General features: G+C 40.2%; 2 protein-coding genes across 3 annotated transcripts in view; both read left to right on the plus strand.

The window, feature by feature from the left end:
• The first annotated feature begins 2 nt into the window (after positions 1 to 2).
• On the plus strand, positions 3 to 4434 carry LOC121666970 (translation initiation factor IF-2-like). 2 transcript variants are annotated; one of them, XM_042033015.1, is made up of 4 exons: positions 3 to 198; positions 353 to 575; positions 2889 to 2961; positions 4216 to 4434. In XM_042033015.1, the coding sequence occupies exons 1-4, from the start codon at positions 3 to 5 to the stop codon at positions 4405 to 4407; spliced, it is 684 nt and encodes a 227-aa protein (XP_041888949.1). In that variant the 3' UTR covers positions 4408 to 4434. The 2 variants fall into 2 exon arrangements, with proteins under 2 accessions (XP_041888949.1, XP_041888948.1); XM_042033014.1 differs by lacking the exons at positions 2889 to 2961; positions 4216 to 4434 and having other exon boundaries at positions 353 to 1570.
• A 323-nt stretch (positions 4435 to 4757) lies between these two features.
• NOL10 (nucleolar protein 10) overlaps positions 4758 to 20099 on the plus strand; it is a 51498-nt gene continuing 36156 nt past the window's right edge. The window contains exons 1-11 of the mRNA XM_042033009.1: positions 4758 to 4868; positions 5304 to 5349; positions 6101 to 6199; positions 7000 to 7077; positions 8871 to 8908; positions 12273 to 12409; positions 13146 to 13211; positions 15338 to 15398; positions 15898 to 15983; positions 16344 to 16422; positions 17623 to 17772. Of these exons, the coding sequence (XP_041888943.1) occupies positions 4803 to 4868; positions 5304 to 5349; positions 6101 to 6199; positions 7000 to 7077; positions 8871 to 8908; positions 12273 to 12409; positions 13146 to 13211; positions 15338 to 15398; positions 15898 to 15983; positions 16344 to 16422; positions 17623 to 17772 (906 nt within the window). The 5' untranslated portion in view covers positions 4758 to 4802. The remainder of the gene's footprint in view (positions 4869 to 5303; positions 5350 to 6100; positions 6200 to 6999; positions 7078 to 8870; positions 8909 to 12272; positions 12410 to 13145; positions 13212 to 15337; positions 15399 to 15897; positions 15984 to 16343; positions 16423 to 17622; positions 17773 to 20099) is intronic.

Below are 20099 nucleotides of genomic sequence, written 5' to 3' on the forward strand. Positions count from 1 at the left end.
AAATGGAACATGACCTTCTCCAGAATGTCATGGAAAGAGTGTGGTTGCTCCTTCCTTCTCAGGGTTGTTCCACCCAGTTTCTGCATGAAGGAATGAAGCTTCCTCCTCCCCTTTTCCCTCCCAGCCTGTTCCATTTGCCTTGCGCTGGAAGTTCAGTGCCTGTTGGGGAGCTTGGGGGCTTTACCAAACCACCCAAATGTAATAAAGCATTTCTGCTTGATAAATATTCTCTCTCAAATTGTTGGACATTTGCAAGGAAAAGTGAAAGCAAGACCTCTGCTGAACATAAAGTCTGCAAAAGATGCCACTGGCAAGCCAGAGTATTGCTCTCCCCTGTGTTTTTTCTTCCCAGGCTCGAGAAGAAGGAGCTGGAGGAAGGCGAGTCCTGGCGTACGGAGACGGTATCAGCAGAACCACGCAGATGGAACAGTGGCGAGAATAGAGGGGGGACAACTACCGTGGTGTGAAGCAAAGAGGGGAGGGCAGGAGAGCGAGCAGCTGGCACCACACCGCAATCCCCCGTCCCTTCCCCAGGACTCCCGCGGAGCATCCCCGCCACACGCCCTCGCTCTCAGGTGCGCGGGACAGGGCAGGTGCGGCACTCGCCCTCGGCACCCGCGCCGGGCCCCGCCGTGCCCGAGCGCTGCCAGCACGGCTGTGGGGGCTGCCGGGGCCCCGCGGGGCACTGCCCGCTGCTTGACCTGCCCGCTGCCTCACCCCCCTGCCGAACCTGCGGGCGCCGCTCCCCGTGCCCGCGCCGCTCCCAGCCCGGTGGCTCCCGGTGGCTCCCGGCGGCTCCCGGCGGCTCCCGGCGCGGACGTGCCCGGAGCGGCGGCCGGGCAGGGTCGGGGCGGAGCAGAGCGCAGCGGGGCGCGGGGCGGCCGCCGCATCCACGGGCGGGGGCGAGGGCGCCAGGGCTCCCTCCCGGAGCACGGGGAGCTGCTGCGCCTGGTGCCGTAAAAGCTCTGTCACAGCTCTGACTACGGCAGCTTTGCATCTTTTTGCTGTCTTTTAAACTAGCGCAAATAATGCAGAGGCCATTTGTTTTTATTAAACGCTGACTACCTTTAGCAAGTCTGAAGGTTTTGGAATAATTCAAGAAACTTCTAGGAAACTCTTGTTTCTGGAACTTCTTTGGGTGCTTTATTTAACAAATACGCGGTGCAGGAATCTGCAAGACAGTGATGCTTACATTCCTGGAGATGCTTCTTCCTTCGTGTGTAGCTGTGGCTTTTAGTCCTTAAGTAAATCTTGAGCTTGTCCTACATTCCGTTAAGCTTGGTTAAGACATTGGGAGTATTTCATGGGTTGTGTGGAATTATGTTCTCCAGGCATTTCTAATCCAGGCATGTTCTGAAGGAAGCAAGTCTAAAAACTCCGTACCTGCCTTTGAGAGGCATCTGGGCAAGAGGGAGTCGAGCGCCTCACTGGGGGTTATCCAGTTCTCATCTTCCAGTTGAGTGGTCTAATTCCTGTGTTGTCATACAGCACTTAGGCAATCTCTGCTATTACTGGGGCTTATTTTTGTCAAAAGATGGTGTATTTTTAACTCATGTTTCTCTGTAACAAAGATAAATTCAGCCCCCACAAGAAATTAAGCAGAAGGATGCTCTTGGTTTTCCACACGACCTGTTGTAAATCAAGAGGGTTTGAGATGCTGGGGCCAGGCAGGTGCAGTCACGCACAGAAGCAGAGCTCTTGACACTTCCAAGAACCTTAAACGAAGGCTCCTAAAAGATTTAAGTATCTTCAGCACTAGGAAGAAGCAGCTGATGCAAGGCACCCTGAATGATGCCATGTAAAACATGCTTTAGGTAGCTAACGTGTAGGTCAAGGTCTTAGGCTCTAAATTTATAGATTCTTTAGATTAGCCAAGGATTCATCTTCCTTTGCTTCTCTTTAACATTTTTAGTGATATATAAAAAAGCAATACATGTGTGGAGGAGGAGAGTCTTTACTGAAAGCACACCAGAAAAAGACACAGAAAAGATCTGTAGCTGAAATAACCATTTTGAGGGGGCTTTTTCCTTGCTTTTTTGGGTTTTTTTTCCCTTTCTGGGCTAATTAGACATTCAGTTCCCATAAATGCTATGATTCTAATTCTTTTCAATCATAGTGTCCCCTAGGGCACAATAAAGGGTTTTCTGGAAGTTATAGAAAAAAATGAACATATTGATGTGTGAGATGGCATTCACAGCGGAAGTGATTATTGTCTACTCCTTCTTTTTTGTTTGTTTCTTTAGACTATACACTTTAATAATGAAAACATACTTAACTGAAGTTCAAGTATCTACATCATGTATATTTACCCACAGCTTACAGGTCTGAAAGGCACAGTAGACCTGATCGCCTAGGTAAGGCAGTTCCTTCCCATATCAAACCAAGTACAGTTTTCACTGGATCCCTGCTGCAGTCTCAAGCTGTGGAAATGCTTTACATGATTAATTTTAGAAACGTTACATTCTCATAATCTCTTTAAATTTAGAATTGTGTAAGTTGAAACTAGTGTTAACAGATGAGAAAAGTTCCTTGCTGCAGTGGTGCTAGATTTCAGGGATTTTTTTTCTGCACAGATGGATGTTATAACAAATAAGGTAAAATTCAAGTTGTAGGGTTGTTGGATTTCTGGATTCTACAACATACACTACTTCATTCCTGAACATTTTTATAGCAGGAATACCATTTTTCTTTTTTTCATGTGGCTTTTTTACTGTTATTGATGTGAAAAATATCATGCTACTTAATTTATTGTTTTAAAAGAAAATTACCAAGAAAACCTCATGTTAGTGTCTAAGCAATGTCCTGTTTAATGTTTTCCATTATCATATTTTGTGGGTTTACTGCGACTTTTTAATCTTTTTTCTTTTTACCCCATTACGTATTTTTAGGCTGGATGAGGCAGTGGTGAAGGTGGAGGGGAAGGAGCAGGCAGCTGTGGGACAAGGAGCGTGCTGCAGTCTGGTTGGTAACACAGTTCTGCCAGCTCATTTCCCTGGCTGGCCCTGCATGTGGTGCCATGTGATCTCAGAGCTGTCTAATTCCCTCATGATCACCACGTGTCCTTATGCTCCCTTTGATCCATCAGAGCAATGAACTTTTCTGTGGCTTTGCCTCTCTCTGTATTTATGAGTACTTCTTCAGATGCCACACTGAGGGAGCAAAATGCTGCCTCCAAACAATCACTAAGAGTACTGAAATATCCTACTTGAAGTATCTCCCAAGACATCTTTCTCAAACAGATAACCAAAATCAATTACCTAGATAATTACAACATTGACACTAGCAGCAAAGCAGCTCTCGCCAGTGTTTTACACCTCTAGGAATTCTTTGTAGGTTCAGACCTCTGATGCTGCTGAATGCCTTTTGAGGTGCCCTGGAATATCCTGTTGGGCCTTCAAGCTGCTGTTCTAGGATAACACAGGCCTTCTGCACACCCCAAGTAACATCAACAACCCCCTGTGAATGTTTGGGATTCCTTATGATATCCTGAATAGAGGACAAGTGAACTCAGAAATTTAGCTGTAAATATCTATGAATAGCTCATGGTGCTCTAATTATACTGTGGAACCTGATGAAACTCACTCCACGGAAGACACCCAGTGGCTGCTGCACCATACTCCTCATGCTCCATTAACTGCATTTACCAGGGATGAGATTGAGCTGCCTGAGCTTCTAGTGCCACCAGAGATGTCCCTGCACATCCTGCCTGGCCTCTAGATTACACTGCAGAAGGGTATGGATTTTCCACAGGTCTTGTGTCAGCCCCATCTAGGTGCCCTGGATACCATATAGCATCTCAAATGCCACTAGACAACCTACATTTAAGCAAGTAAAGCTTTAACTCTCTGAAATGGGAGCTTAAACACCTAGCTTAAACCTACAGGTACCTATATTTAGGTGTGCTCATCTCCCAGGAATCTCATTTCTAATGCCCTCTAACACAACCTAGAACAGAGCTCTTTCTAGTCATGTTGGTATCATCATTGTTGCGATACATCATCCAGGGAACACCATGCATAACTTATTTGAAACAGCTTCAGATTGCATTTTGTGCCAGTTACACATTGTTAAAAATTTTGTTGCTGTTTTCATTGTTTCTTCAAGATGCATATAGACTGGATACACATTATTTCAGTCCTTGTTTTTTGTCCTGTAAATTGGAAAAGGAATGGTTGGAATTTTGGATGTTGGTTTGTTTTCTTCTTTTTTCAACAGCAATGCTACAAAGCAATAGAAACGTGTCTTTTTATGGCAGCTGGCAAGGTTCTCATCAGCAAACCCTGGACTTGCTGTTTTCCATGGCTAATGGACACGGTTTGCCACACGGTGAGAAAATTAACCTCCTCCACCAAGGCTGCCAGAACAACTCCTGCCTTCCTGCGTTCACACGAAGACCATCCAGAATGACACCACAGCTTGCCTGACGGACACTCCTGACGGACAGACAGCGCTCGTTGTGTGCGGACACAGGACGGGCCCGGTGGAGAGGAGGACAGCTGCCCCGGCTCCTGCCCTCTCCCCACGACCCCTCTCCTGCAGCGCCGCGCTCCGGGGCTCGGGGACCGTGGGCAGCGCACACGGAGGAGGCAGCAGCGGAGCTGCTTCGCTGTGAGCTGCAGACCTTGCTGTCCCTGGTTTGCTGCGCTTCCCCCGTTCTCCCCCGTGTGAGGCAGGAGCAGAGCCGCGGCCCCGGGCCGCCCGCCCCCCCGGGCCACGGACGCCGCCGGGCGCGGCCGAGCTGACGGAAGCGCCTCGCCTTCCGCTTCCCCTCTGCCCGGGAAGAGGCGGGCGCAGCCGCGGCCATGCAGGTCTCCAGCCTCAACGAGGTGAAGATCTACAGCCTGAGCGCCGGCAGGAGCCTCCCGGAGGTGAGGGCGGCGCGGGGAATGTGCCCGGCCCGGCTCGGCCCGGCCCGGGTCCCGCGGCGGAGCTGGACCCGCGCGGTGCCGACGCTGGAGCCGAGCCCCGGCCCGGCCTGGCTGAGCTGCCCCGGTCCATGTGCGCTTGTGTTGGGTACCGCGAAACAGCTCTAGGTGTTCCTTAAACCAGATATGCAGTTTGAATGCATGAACCTCTGACTATAGGCGTGCTAGTCCACGAACCCGTAAGCAACACGGTCTTGTAAGTTTTCTTGGTGTGGAATGGTTAAACTTATCAATGGAATGGAAATTGTAACATAATCAAGGAAAAAAAAAAGAGCGGCCTAAATGTCTTATACTTGAAATGCTTGGATAAACTTTAGGTGATTCTCGGGTTCCTGTACGAATAATGAGCTCAAGACTGATGTATACCTTTGCTTGCAGTGGCTCTCTGACAGGAAGAAAAGAGCTTTACAGAAGAAAGATGTGGGTGAGTTTTCCCCTCACAGGGTGCTCAGCAATACTCAGCTGCTCCACATACACAGCATGCAGGTCCAGAGGAGACTCCTCACTGACTGATACTAGTTATCCCTAGGTCATACTTTTAAAACTACAGAATTAAACTACAGATAGTTATTTCAACTTCCTGTATAGCTTCACATGAACAGAATATTACCAGTGGTGTTTTAAATTTCAGACGTTAAATATTTGGGTTGTGTATTGTAGCAGAAACATGATGAATGAATTCCATGTTGTCCCTTACGTTAGTCAGACTATAAACTACTCTGTGATGCTGTGCTAATCTTAGAGAGCAGGACCACATCATTTCAGCCTAAACTTGTTGCACAGAGTAAAAATGGCTATTTGGAAACATAGGAAGTGTTATACAAGAAACTTAACCAAGAGAAAATGCATAGAGGTAATGGAGGATGGAATACCTTATACGAGGTATTGTATATTACCTTAATTGTATAAGTGTGCCATGAGTATTTCCTACTACATTATATAATAGTTTGTTACATAGTTACCTTGGACTACTAATTTATCTTGCACAGAGGTAGCCTGCTTCTCAGGGTTAGCAGGCTGTGTTAATTTGCTTATAATGTGTTAGTTATACTTAAAATATCTTTAAAAGATATTGCCTATACCAAATTAACTCAATATGCTTCCTTAGGAAACCATTACAGCTTTTTGGACTGATAGAATTGTGCTAACTCTACAATTTTTTTTTTTCTTTACAGATATCCGTAGAAGAATTGAACTTATTCAAGACTTTGAAATGCCCACAGTTAGCACAAAGATTAAGGTATCAAGAGACGGACAGTATATTATGGCAGTTGGTGAGTTAACAAAGTCTCTCTAACAGAGGCCAAAAGTCCTAGAAAATCTTGAGTGCAGAGTGACCTAGTATTCGGGTAGAATTGGTAAGAGTTCATTTTTAACCATAGCACTGAACATAATCCTCGAAGCTTACTCTTAAGATGTGATGGAATGGCTTTCTTGGTAGTGGTGCTGTGGAGCACTTCTGTTTAGAATACAGACATTCTTAGAATCATAGAATGCTTTGGGTTGTAAGGCACCTTTGAAGATCATCTAGTCCAACGCCCCTGCCATCAGGGTTTATAATACAAATAAAAAACTAATAAAACAAATCCGTCTATAATACAGTTAATTACTAAGTTCTGAATTACTTTTATTGCATGTATGTAAATTTACTTTAAAGAACTTCTGAACATCATTGTTTTGAGTATTGTTTTATAGGATGGAGGCTAATGCTGCATTTTGTAACTGTCAAAATGGGATCCAGACGTGAATACTTTAGTAGGTGTTAGTAGCATGAGCAGCCTTGGTCTTTCAGATTTACTGGCTAAAATTTTACTGGTTTACTGGAAGGTGTTATTAAATTCTGTATGATGTATGTGGTAATTAGGAGAACCTGTGTACAAGTAGGGTGCTTACAGAAACCAGGCTGTAAGGTTGTCTTACTAAGAGGCATGTTTTTCCAGTCATGGGTCAGAAGACTTATAGTAGAAACATAGTAAAGCCTGTATATGTTAAACATTATACTTTGAAAAAATGCTTTTGTGTTATCTTTTTGTTTAACTTTTTTATGTAAGTAAACATCGAATTATTCTTTCAGGAACCTACAAGCCCAGGGTCCGCTGTTTTGATACCTATCAGTTATCCCAGAAATTTGAAAGATGCTTAGATTCCGAAGGTTAGTATAAGCTATGCCTGTTCGTACAAGATGTCTTTCATATATAGTTCGGATTGGACTCAAGCAAAAATTCTGCTGCCTGTGCTGAGGGGACAAAATGTGTTTCAGGGGAACACAAGAATCTGGAGTAAAACCATCTAGTCTTCATCTCTGTATTTTCCCCTTTTATTCCACTTTTAAAGTTCTTTTCTTGCTTGGAATGGTGTGAGGGATGTAACATTTACGTTGAGTCAGAAAGGGTGGTGGTCAGAGGATGAATGTGGCTGAAATCTGTGTTCTGTTTGGTGAATGTGACAAAGGTACAATGGCTGGGTGGTGGCAAGATCTCCCTTCTTACCTGTTCTGTGAAACAGTAAAGTAGGAGAATGCACTGTGGTTGCTCTGTTTTCTCTCTGGAGCCCAAGCCCAGTAGTTGAGTTAGAGGGTAAAGAGAATTTCCTGAGGGGGTGTTGGTTTGTTTGTTTGCTGGTTTGGTTTTCTGTTTGTTTTCTGGGAACAAGGTACTTAGGGGTAGATGGTAGCATGGCCCAGGCCCTAATTACACCTTGTTAGCTACTGATTTGGTGGGAAAACAACTGTGGTGAGAACAAGGAACCATCTAGGCAATGGGAAAGGGAGAATTGGCTGGCAGTGCAGGGGAGGAGCTGCCACAGCTCTGAGCTTTTAGGGTGCTTAAATTTGAGGAATTATGGAGTTATTTTGTTTGTTTAGGGTTTTTTTGAGGTAGGTGGGAGGGTTGTTATTTTGGTTTTTTTTTATTTGAAGACTGGGATATTAGAAGACTGATGACTGAAAGCTGGGCTACAGGGGTGACCAAAGCAATGAGAAGATGAGCACATTCATTACAGAAGAATTGAAATGGTCTAACTGTGATGTATGTGAAAGTGATGTGAAAAATAAAAACTGTAATAAGAGCATGGGGGTGTTTCTTTGCTCTCTGCCTCAGGACAGCAAGGGGTCATGTAGGGTGAAGGAGCACTGTTAGGCAGGGTTTCAAAGAGGCTGGGGAGAGGAAGGTATGGCAAGACAGAAACCCTTTTTGAAAGAGTAGAAGTCATTGTAATCATAAATGCTTGCTGGTAATTAGAGCTTAAAGTAAATTTTTTTGAACTGGCATCTTAGTACACTGCAGAAGTATGTTTAATTTGAAGTATAGCATAGAGTCACTTCAGGTAACTTTAAATGAGTTATCTCATTTAAATAGAGCCAATGTAGCTGAAGCAGCTACTCCCTAATGTTCCCAACTCACCTCATTTAAAACTAGGCAAAGTTCAACATGTTAGTGTTGAGTGTGAGTAGTAGCTTTCACATTTTTGATTTTTTTGAGCCTTAGAACTTCTTTTGTGGAAGTGCTGACCCCTTGGAAGGACTGCATGTGCAAGTTTATGCATATATGCCCAAACTCATGTAATTTTTTATCATCTTTGATGGATTAGCAAAGCTCTATGGACCACACACACACTGAAAACCATTTGATTAGACCTTCCCAAACCAATAAAATACATGGCTGAGTGTTGTGTTGAGGAACGTGTCAAGTATACAAGAACAATAAAAAGATTACAGGATGCTTCTTATGTTTCTAAAGCTTTAGAATACTTAACTATTTTGCAAATGAAGTTATATAATTAGAGATCCTGCTAAAGATTAATGCCTGCATTATGCATTGGCACCTGTGGGGAGCACTTACATGACTAAAGATTAGCATGAGTGTAAATGTTTTCAGGATTATGCCAATGTTTGCAAATAAGTTTGCTTGCTTAGTTGACTCAAAATTCTCTTGCTCTCTCCTCTAGTGGTTACGTTTGAGATTTTATCAGATGATTACTCAAAGGTATGTTTAATGTTTTCAGTGTATAAATGAAAAAATTGTTCAGTATGTATATTAAAATGCATTTTCATATATAGTAAGGGCAGTCAATCAACACAAGTTTTGGAACAAAAATGTTTTTTTAAAATCAGTAAAAAGGATAAACATTTTTTGTACCTTTTGTTTGTTTTCTTTGTGTCTTTGTATTATAATTTGCTTTACCACTTTTAAAGTCTTTTGTCTGTTGGAGAGAAAAACTTCAAATAGTGATCTATCTGGCAAGCAAAATAATGTGAAAAATGGAATTAACTATTCTTTCTGGGCTAACATTTAGTCACAATCCCTTGTGACAAGTGATGCACACATAGACTGTTTTTGGAAGGTGGGATGTTTTTGGAAAGTGGGATAACTATGGGTTAAGTTAACAACCTGATTTGTCTGTGTTGTTGTAGACATGATGATTATAAGCATATGAGTGAGGCAAAAGTTGTGGAGAGAAGTAACGTCTTTTTTTTTAATCTTATTTTTAATTTTATTTATTTTTAAAGTAAGTGCTGTACCTGAAGGAATCACCTTCAGAGTGTTTATTTTACACTTTCTTTTCTGTGAAGAGACCTTACCATTTCAGGTAAAGGTTTGTTTTAATAAATACTGCTATTTGATCAGAGATGTGATCATCTAGCCTTGTAGCTTTTTTCCATTTTTCCTGTGAGATTTCCAAGGAAGTGCATGAATTCAAGTAACAGAAGATAATGACCAATACTTTATAGTAGCTTCCCACTTGTCTGTCTGTGGGAAAATGTTTCTGGCTGTATATACCAAATAGTTATTTGGGAGTCTGAGGAACGTGCTGTGTCCCAGATATGTTTCTGACTGATTATGAACAGAAAGGCATGTGTGTTTTCAGCTGAAATGGGTACTGTATTTCAGACTGAAGCCCTACTTTTTCAGCTTCATACAATCTTTATGTTTTCAGTTTTATTTTACTAAAACTTAATAAATCATTAGGAAACTAAACTTCAGTGTTGTTAGAAAGACATGTTAGAAAGAGGGAATGACACTTGAGAAATTACACTTGAAATTCTTAGAATCGTAGAAGTATTGATTGGAATGGGACCTTAAGATATCATTTTAATGCTTTAACGGTTCTGTCAAAATCTGCAGTGTGGTGGTTCCACAAATGTACTGAATAAATTACTGCAGTGCTGTGCTACCTTGTCATAAAGAATTTTTAGTTCCTGTCAGACCTGCCCAGGAAAATCTTTAATTTTTACTGTTGCTACTGCAAAGAGGGATTTTTTTGTACTCCCCGTATTCTGTTCCTTGTCAGTCTTGGTAGCCCTCTTGATGCTCTCAGCATCCTTTCATTGCCAGGGAAAATAGTGTCTCTCCAGGTCTGTTCCTGCCGTCCCTGTAAGGTTGCTTTGAGGCTTACCTGCATTTTCACAGTGAGAGCACCTGTTTTCTTTCATACAGTTTGGTACCGATAAGGCCAGTTACATTTCTGTGCTTTTCTAAGTGTTGGACTTAAAAGTCTTAGCCTTGGACTAAGTTTTACACTTGGGAGAGAGTGATCTCTTTTTTCCCCAAAGCCTTTTGCCAGAAGACCTATATTTCCACATAGTATTTTTGCCACACACTGGTGCCAATGCTTTTGCTACCCTCAGGTTGTAGTTTTCTGTTGGTGACCAAAATTTATTTAGTAAGAAAAAAGACAAACACAATTTACAGTGAGCTATATCCACTATTAATGAAAGAGAACAAGAATATATATTCAAGTCCAATATTGTAGAAATTTGTATTTAAATAGAAAATTATTAGTGGTAGGACAATTATTAGGAGAATATTTGGATGCTTTTGGCAGCTGTAAAAAACTTCCTAAAGTCTTTTTGGAGGCAGAGTGAGTGAGAAGAAAATTCACTTTTCTAATTGAAAGTAAACTGCATCTTCTGTCTTCCTTGTAACAAGTTTTGATGACTTACTGGTAGTGAACTAAGAATGTGTGATACTGATATGTTTAAATTAAATATGGTTTAATTTTGTGTTCTTATAGTTTATGTGTCTTCTGTACTGCATGAAAATGCAGACATTTCTTCTTCTGTAATGACAATAGAGAAAAGATTTTGTTTGGGCATTGTTTCAAACAGATAACTAAAGAACTTTGCTTGTTTAAAGCCTCCAGGTAAAAGCAAAAAGGCATTAGGCACGCAAAGAATAAAGTGGGATGTATATGAACAACATCACTGTGTAACATTAGCTGTGCAACTGTATCTGTAACATTGTATGAAGTTGTAGTTAGAATTCTGAGATGATACTCTGCTTAGTCTTGGACCAAGAGCAGTAAGTCCATGATTAAAAGTTGGAACACTGGGTTTTCTGATACCAGAAAAAGCACACAAGGACTTAAGGATAAATGAGCATGAAGTGCCAGCCCAGGTCAGTATTTTCTCTATGTCTCTTAAGGGAAGAATATACAGATTTATAAATAAAGGTGACAGATTTAAAGTAACTTTGGTACCTCACCTTCCCTGAGTTTCTCATCCTTATTTGCATTGCTAGAAGTGTAATTCAGCAGTAGAAAATTGTAGACCTTCATTTTTAGAAAATACATATACTACACAGGCTAAACTAAACTAACACTTTTCTAATTTAAGCTAAATAGGGATGAGGCTCAGAGTTTGGCTGTGATTATCATTCATGGCACGAGTTTGGGCCAGGCCAGCTCTTCCTCCATTGCACAGTTCCTGGCCATGGTTTGAGGCACAGCATGAGTGCAACAGGTGATATGGGTGAAAATGTGTCTGGAGCAGGAAGAATCCCTTCCTGTGGGTGTGTGCCATGTTCATCTGCCATCAGAAGTGTAACAGCAGGTCCTGGCCTATTTTATTTACTGAGATAGATTGAGTTCTCTAGTAATGCCTCCGTGTATGTTTTTCCAGGACTGAGATGTTTGTCTAAGTTTCAGAAAGAAACAATGTTCTTATTTAGTTGGCAAAGAACAAAAATGCAGAAAGATCATTGGTGTCATTTATTGGAACACTGCCGTGCATCAGGATGTGTAGTTCATGTGCTTAGTACATATGGACATACTGGTGTCTGCATGGCTTTGTACTTTTGTACCTGTAGTGTCTTGAAGTAAGTAGAGATGTTAGTTTTAGTGCAGCAGAACACAAGATAACTGTGCTGCTTCTGATTGCAGACTCTTCGCTGTGGCTAGTGAGAATGATGAAGCAATAGTTGATCCTGTCATTTTAGTAGAAATTGTTTGAATAAGTTGTGATAAGCCTCTGTGAGTCTGAAAAAAAATAATTAAGTTTGCATTGTAAGACAAGTTGGGGAGATCCTTGTCTGTTTCTGTATGTTTCAGTGCTTTCTATTTTATTTTCAGATTGTCTTCTTGCAGTGTGGCAGATTTGTGGAGTTTCATTCACAACATGGCCATTACTACAGGACAAGAATACCAAAATTTGGTAGAGATTTCTCTTACCACTATCCATCATGTGACCTGTATTTCGTAGGAGCAAGGTATTAAGTGGAATATTTTGTTTCATTTTTGTTAACCATGTTTTCCAAGAATAAAATAAACATTCAAATACTAGAAAAGTTAAAAAGTGGAAGAAGTGGCAATTTCTTCCAAATTAATAATGGAGACTGGGAAGAGTGGAAAATATGGGAAGATTAAAATTAATTCAGTTTCCCATGCTGTTTTTAAACCTTTTTTTTTTTTTCGATTCTTAAACCATGTACATCATGTATTTGCAAATGTGTATTAAAAACTGCAGGTCAGTGTACTGCTTTAAAAAGTGTTTAGCATTTAAGTAAGGAAAATTAAATAACTTTTCCTGTCCTGCTTGGTGTTTCATTGCTGTAAAGTGTATGTTAAATCACATAATTGGGTCTCTGAAAAGACACAGTAAAAATAAAATTAGATGCTAGGGTTTTAAGCAAAATAAGTAGAAATTCAAGATGTAACTTAAATCACAGGAAATTAAAAGATCTTGAGAAAAGAGTTAATGTATCTTTTCCCTGTAAAAATAGTAATTGGCAGGATATTGAAGTATAATAAATAAGTGGTGAACATGCACATTTTTCTCTGTATTTTGAACACTGAAGTATAGGTTTGTCTTGTAGATTATGAATTCTGAAAGTTGTATATTTGGCAAAATTAGGCTGTGAATAAGAATCTTTACAATGCCTCTGAACTTACAGCAGTGTTTTTCAGTATTTGTAAGACAAGTAATTTTGGGTTTTTCTTTTGTAGTTCTGAAGTGTACAGGCTAAATCTGGAACAAGGAAGATTTCTGAACTCCCTGCAAACTGAAGCTTCGTAAGTTATGTGTGATGCATGACCTCTGTCTTCCTTCCACCAGGTGGAAGCAGACTCCAAGCATGCTCAGCACCAGTACTGTCTCTGAATGCTGCCCAAATGCTTTGCAGAGTTGAAAAGGAACATATGCTGAGTCTGAGTCTCATTTCATTTTATGTTCTGTAAATTTTTTTTGTTCTAGTTTTTATGTTTAATTGAATTTTCTTTTGTGGATGTTTTAAAATTGCTTAATGTGGACTAAATAGGTATTATATAACTTGATCATAAGAGCATTTCATTAAAACTTTGCCATTATTACTCAATTTAGCCATCATATAGAGATCTACCCACAGGGTATGTACTTTCCCAGACATGTCTTTGTCCTTCTGCTCTTGAAGTAGCCCAAAGAGAATTCTTATATCTCCAGCATGTGTCTGATTCTTTTGAAAAGCCTACCAAAGTAGGAACTGAGCTTTTTTCATGTGGGGAGAGGCAGATTAGAAGAACAGACTTCACTAAATAGAGTGGCTTGTTGGTGGGCAACAGCTGGTGTGCACTGGGCAGGATAGCTTAATGGATGAAGGAGTATTTGGGAAGGCAAAATAAAAAAACAAGCAAAAGGAGGAAAAAAAGGGGAAATCCTAGAATGGGAGAGGTAAGGGTGTAGTGTAGAATGTGGATTAGAGAGATGAGACTTAAGTTCTGAGAAGGTTTTGATGCAAGGGAGTTGGAGGAGTTACAGAATTAGAGGTAGAGGCCTTTGAATGGAAGTAGTTGGAAAGTGCTGGGATAAGTGGTGTAGACAGAAATATTTGTACTTTGGAAGAATTGTTGTTGAAATACAGGGCTCTTGGGTGCCCTGTTGAGAAACAGGATACTTGGGTGGGAGAAGGGAGACCACTGGTCACACAAGAACATGTTGGAGATGTAAGCTTTAGAACATAAGTCATCAGAAAGATCTTTTGACATAATTAGAATCAGAAAATCATTTAGGTTGGAAAAGACCTCTAAGATCATCAAGCCCAACTATTAACCCAGGACTGCCAAGTCCACCACTAGACCGTGTCCCCAAATGCCACATCTACATGTCTTTTAAATACCTCCAGGGATGGTGATTGAACCACTTCCCTGAGCAGCCTATTCCAATCCTTGGCAACCCCTCCAGTGAAGAAATTTTTCCTGGTATCCAATCTGAACCTCCCCTAGCACACCTTGAGGCCATTTCTTCATGTCCTGTTGAGTTGTTTAAGAATACAGTGGAGCAGAGTGATATGGCAGGGCTTGGTGGTAGGTGGTGGATATGGGCAGAAGAACACAGGATTGTTCAGGCTGGAGAGAACCTCAGAGCCCAGGCTCCTGCTCAGGGCATGGTTATATGAATTCAGATGAATTTTCTCAGGGGGGTCTTGAAAATTCCAAAGATGGAAATTTCCCTGCCTCTATCACTAACACATTCCAGTGCTTAATTATCCTTATAGCATAAAAATATTATCCTTACATAACACTGTCCCTGCTCGGCGCCGTGGGGTCCTGGGTGCACCCCCAGAAGCACGGGTGGGTTCAGTGTTACAGTCGGTAGCAAAGAGTCAGCAGGAGCATTTATTGCTGCTACACTGCTGAAGGTTGCAGAGGCAAATGTGAACGTGATCCCGAAACTCACAGTTTTCTCTGGGAGTGGGGGGAAAAGGTGGGACTAGGGAACAGGGACCAATGGGGAACTCTGGGGGAGTGATGAGGGGTAGAGGCTGACAGCCAACCAGGGAATTCAAACTGGGATAGATTAACATAACAGAACAAGCATCCTGGGAGAAGTCTTTTTGGTCACCTTAGCATAAAGTGGTTCTTGTGGTTCTAGGAACGTGTCTTACTGAAGACTCTCTGTCCCTTGTAGTTTATGTGCACCGGTGACCACACTTACATCCAGTTGGAACCTTACCTGTTTCAAGTAATCAACACTGTCTCTGGCTCCAAACTGTTAGTAAGCTCCCTTAAGTATGGGAAGCTGTTGTTATATGGCCACCTGTCCCTCCCTCCAACTTTTGCTTTTCCAGGCTGAGCAATAGTGTACATGATTACAGAAATCTTATTAGTTGTTCATGTGTTAAATTGTTCTGAGGTCACTAAACTTGCTCCTTTTTCTGTTGTAGAGAGAGTAATGTCTGTGACATAAATCCTGTACACTTCTTGTTTGCTATGGGAACGGCTGAGGTAAATGTTTTCCTTCCTTTTATAAAAGTAGTGTTTGCTTCATTTTTATATTAATTTGCAGGAGGATAAGAAGAAATCATGAACATAATTAATTTAATTGGTCTCATTTGTTATGTTAGATATAGATACGTTACAGATGACTTTTTAGAGCGTAGTGCAGATAAAATACCTGAATTACTTGGTTGCTGAGTACTTGAGATTTTGCAGATGGGAGCGAAAATAATGTTCTCTTGTTCTGCAGTGTAGCCATCTGTAGAAATTACCTGGCATGTGTACCCTATTAATCTTAAGAAAATTAGTGGTTTTGATTCAGATTCCATGAAAGAAACTAGAAATGAAATGTGTGCAGCCTGTATGTCATTATTAAAACAACTCATGTCAACCTAGGAAATTTTGGTAATTATTAATTAGATTAGATAATTCATAATTTTATTTAAACATTTTCAGAATACCAGGCATCTGCTACATAAGCTTGAACCATATTTTCTAAATTGTTTAGGGTAAAGTGGAATGCTGGGACCCTAGAACTAGAAATCGAGTTGGGCTGTTGGACTGTGCACTAAGCAGTGTGACAGCAGACACAGAGTGAGTAAAGGCTGTGAGTAAAGTGTGTCGTTCTGAATTTTTCAGAAGTTTTGCTTTTAGAAATAAATCCCATTTTGCTTTAAAATGACCTGCCTGTTCTCTTCTCTTGTCATTGCTAGTGTGAATAAAGGATTTTCTTAATCATAAAGGAGTTCTCTTAGACATTGATCTGAATAGCAGTGGCTATTTTTCTATACAAATAAAAGTTCTGAATGTAAACAGCACAGCTTTTTGAAGTAGTATTTCTGAGTGATGCCTGTAAATTATTTTACAATAATAATGTAGCTATTTTTAACATTAAAAAAATTATTTGCAGACTTTATTGAAAGAATGCCTAACTATAAGCATTGTGCTTGGCAGGATAGAAGGTTTACCATCCATTTCAGCACTGAAATTTGATGGAGCTTTGAATATGGCTGTTGGAACATCTACTGGGCAGGTATATTTGACTTCATCTATCATAGTTCTTAGGAGATCCTGCTCTTGCAATTCCCAATCCCAGCCTATCATACATTGAGTGCACTATATTACTGCAAGTAGTTATAAGACCATAAACTACATGTATAGAGTAGTAATAGTCAAACTGCAATTTAATTTTGTCAAATGCTTGTGCTCTTCAGAATTCTGTAGGTACCACTTAAAATCATCATGACTTCATAACTATATAACTTCAGATTTGCAGTTTTCTTAAGACTTGAGTCAAGTGTGTGGGGGAAGTTGCTAATTTTTGGGACTATCAGTACCATTTCAATGCAACATATGTGCTCTCCCTTATCTTGGTGGTTAAAAAACCCAGAAATTATTGTCTTTGAACTGTTATTTTTACTGTCTTACCGTAATACGAAAAATCATTTTAATTCATTTATTGTTGCCATCATATTTGTAAAGGGAAGTGTGGGGACTGTTTCCTGCCTTCATCAGTATTTCCATGGGTTTAGAAAACTGTAGCTTCTTCAAGAGCAGATATGTGTGTGAGAATTGTACTTGCTGTGCTAGTGTACAAGTCAGACAAATTTTATTGTAGACTGTGTTTCTGATTAAATAAACCGAGAATATTATTTTTCCCAAAAATTCTGGGTATTTTCACTTTACATATGAAAGATTTAAGGTCTTTCTCAAGTTCCATAGGAAATTTTGGAGATAAATATACAGGTTTCTGGAAGATAGGGCCTGTACGCTCTACTTTCCTTAACACAAAACTTACACTCTGGGGTGTTTCATTGAGGGAATGTTGCATTCACTGAATCTGGAAGGGAGTCTGAAAATTTAAATTGTGTAAGAACAACACAAGAATCTGAAAGTGAAATGTTACTAATTATGAAATACTAAGAGTATTGAAATAAAAAAAAGGTTCATTTTTTTCAATAGTAATTTAAAAGTCTTTAGAAAGATGGTTAGATCTTAAATTTTTTAATTTTTCTAGATGGAAGCATGCTGATGTTAAAATACATGGCTAGAATAAACTGGGCTCACCTAATAGGTTGTTTTCAGAATTTTAAATTATTTATTTTATGTAAATCCTACCTATGTATTTAAGTAAAATCTCAAGTTTAGCTAAATATTTAATGAAGATCTGATGGGCATGACTTCTTCATGATCTTACAATGTTATAAATTGAATCTGCCTCTTATTCTTCAAGGTTCTATTATATGATCTCCGGTCTAGTAATCCATTAATAGTCAAAGATCACCACTATGGCCTGCCTATTAAATCAATTCAGTTTCAGCATCAGTTGGATTTAATTATCTCTGCGGATTCTCGAATAATAAAAATGTGGAACAAAGATACAGTAAGTAGTTTTATGTTGCTGCATTTGGATTTTTAAATTTTTACTTTATTTGGGTTGGGGGTTTTTCTAGGTTTTTTTTTGTTTGTTTTGTTGTTTTGGGTATTTTTTTGTGCAGCTTGATTAATTAAGCTGAAATTCAGTGTAGGAAGCTGAGGTTTTAATGTCTCTTAATTTACATAGCATTTTGTCCTGTCTGACTAAATCAGAATCTGGGAAGTTATTCAGTAGGCTGTCAGGTATAAAGATACAGTCTTAGGGGTTTTCTAGCTGTTTGAACATGTCTGGCCAAGAGGCTTCTTTCAGGAGGAGGATTTAAACATAAAAAGTAGTATCTTAGCCGTTGCCTTGGTTTGTGCATTTCTCACAGTGTTCTTGAATACATCCAGTTACCTTTTTCACCAGAGAAAACATGTTCATTCCAATTCCCTGCTCAAAGTAGGGTTAATTTCAAAGGTAGATCAGTTAGTTAAGGACCTACTAAAATCAGGTGCTGCTTATTTTCGCGGGAACGTATTTGGATACTGAAGCAGATGCTGTGCGTAGAGGCAGTAACAATGTGTCTTACACTGTATTAGTGGATGATGTTGCAATGGCCAATGTCTTTATGCATACCTTTTGCACTTCTAAGTGAAATTGAAATCTCTAATTTTAATAGGACTTCTTTTCATTATATCATGCTGTCCTCTTTCTTATCTTTCTGTCAGTGAAGCTTGCTATGAATCTACGGGGTAACAAAATATGTTACCCCGTAGATTCATAGTAATACTATTGTAACTTGTTTTGGTTTGAGGGACTGTCTAGTCAATTGTGTTCCTTCTAAAAAACATGCTCCATCTATGCTTTTCTAACTTTATAGTGAAACATAAAGAGGTTGTAGCAGAGGCTTTTTTTCTAGTTATTTCAGGCAGTCAGTTCAGTATTGTCGTGCTGCTTCATGAGCTTTCAACAGCCTTTTATTTTTACTGTGATCACAAGTAGTTTTTTATATGCACCTCTGCAGTTAATTTTTATTGTTTGAAAGAGCAAATAAATTATTGGTTATTATTTAAAACATCTGCAGTGGCCTCTCGCCATTTTTCCTAGGTGTGTATATTTCCCTCCTTGAGAATGAAGCACTGTAAGGTTTGTCAGGTGGCCTCTGGTGGGAAAAGGGAGGGTTTCTCACTGCTGGAAGGCAAAGATAGCTTTGGACTCTTTCCTAGAGTATGTTCCAGCTGGCTCCTCCTCTCCCAGATGCTGGTTCCTGACTATCTCTGGCTGGGAACCAAGTGCAGAGGCAGACTGCGGGTGGAGAGCATATGGCTTTGATACCAGAATAGCCCCATGCTGAGACGTGCCTTGGGGTGGGGAGCACCGGGCTTTTGTCTGCTGAGGCCGGGGTGGAGGAGGCCTCTTCTTAATCATCAGGGAGAGACCAGAGGTGGGTGGGGTAACTGGGAGGGAAAGGAAGGGCCCAGAAAGGTAGGTGGGATTGCTGCAGGGAAAGAAAAAAAGGGGAACAGGATCAAAATTTTCCTTGTTCCTGTCCCTCATTTAGAACTGTGTAGGCATGTAGTCTCATGCTTCAGATTATGTGGTCCAGTTGTTAGAGACTCTACTGGCTGTCTTGTGTGTTGGCTCATAAGAGCACCTGTATTTTGTCTGGGTTTTTCAGACTCTGTTCCAGTTCTTATTATTTTGAGAATGTTGTTTCCTGCTTTTACCTCTTTCTTAAGTAACCTTTATAACTTCAGTTCTGATCTAAGCTAGATACCACTGCATTCTCTTACTACTTTTATTCTATATCAAGACCTAAATAAAATGCTGAGCTATATTTAATTTCATTTCGACATTAGCAGGGTGGAAGAACCAAGATCCAGATTCAAATTTCATTCCTAATCCATTTTTTCAGCTAATCATACTTTGCAAAGTAAAAATGATTTAAAACTACCACATTCAGAGTTGAATAAAGTGAGGGTTACACTGGCGATGTGCCAGGAACTTACAGACCTCAGGCCCCCTTTTGCATAAAATAAAGTAAATTTGACACATATTTTCAACATAGAAGTGTAAACTGAGAAATTAGAGGTGCCACTGTACATTGCTGTGTCTTCAATAGCCAGTAGGCTTCACTTCCTTGTAAGAGATTGAATCAGAGATAAAATACAATATGGAGTTCCTTGTGTTATGTTCAGAGATTTGATATTTTATTGTTCTGCAAAAGCTATTCCATCTTTATGCCATCATGTTTCTTAGCTTCTATAGTAGCTATTTATTAATGTTTAGATTTACTGAATTTAATTATATTTTTTGGAGTTCTATATGATTTATTTTCTTCCTACAATTTC

Source organism: Corvus kubaryi, unplaced genomic scaffold, assembly GCF_017639235.1.
Source record: "Corvus kubaryi isolate FWS band 111438036 unplaced genomic scaffold, C.kubaryi_AGA036_p1.0 37354, whole genome shotgun sequence".
In the NCBI taxonomy this organism is placed as follows: domain Eukaryota; kingdom Metazoa; phylum Chordata; class Aves; order Passeriformes; family Corvidae; genus Corvus; species Corvus kubaryi.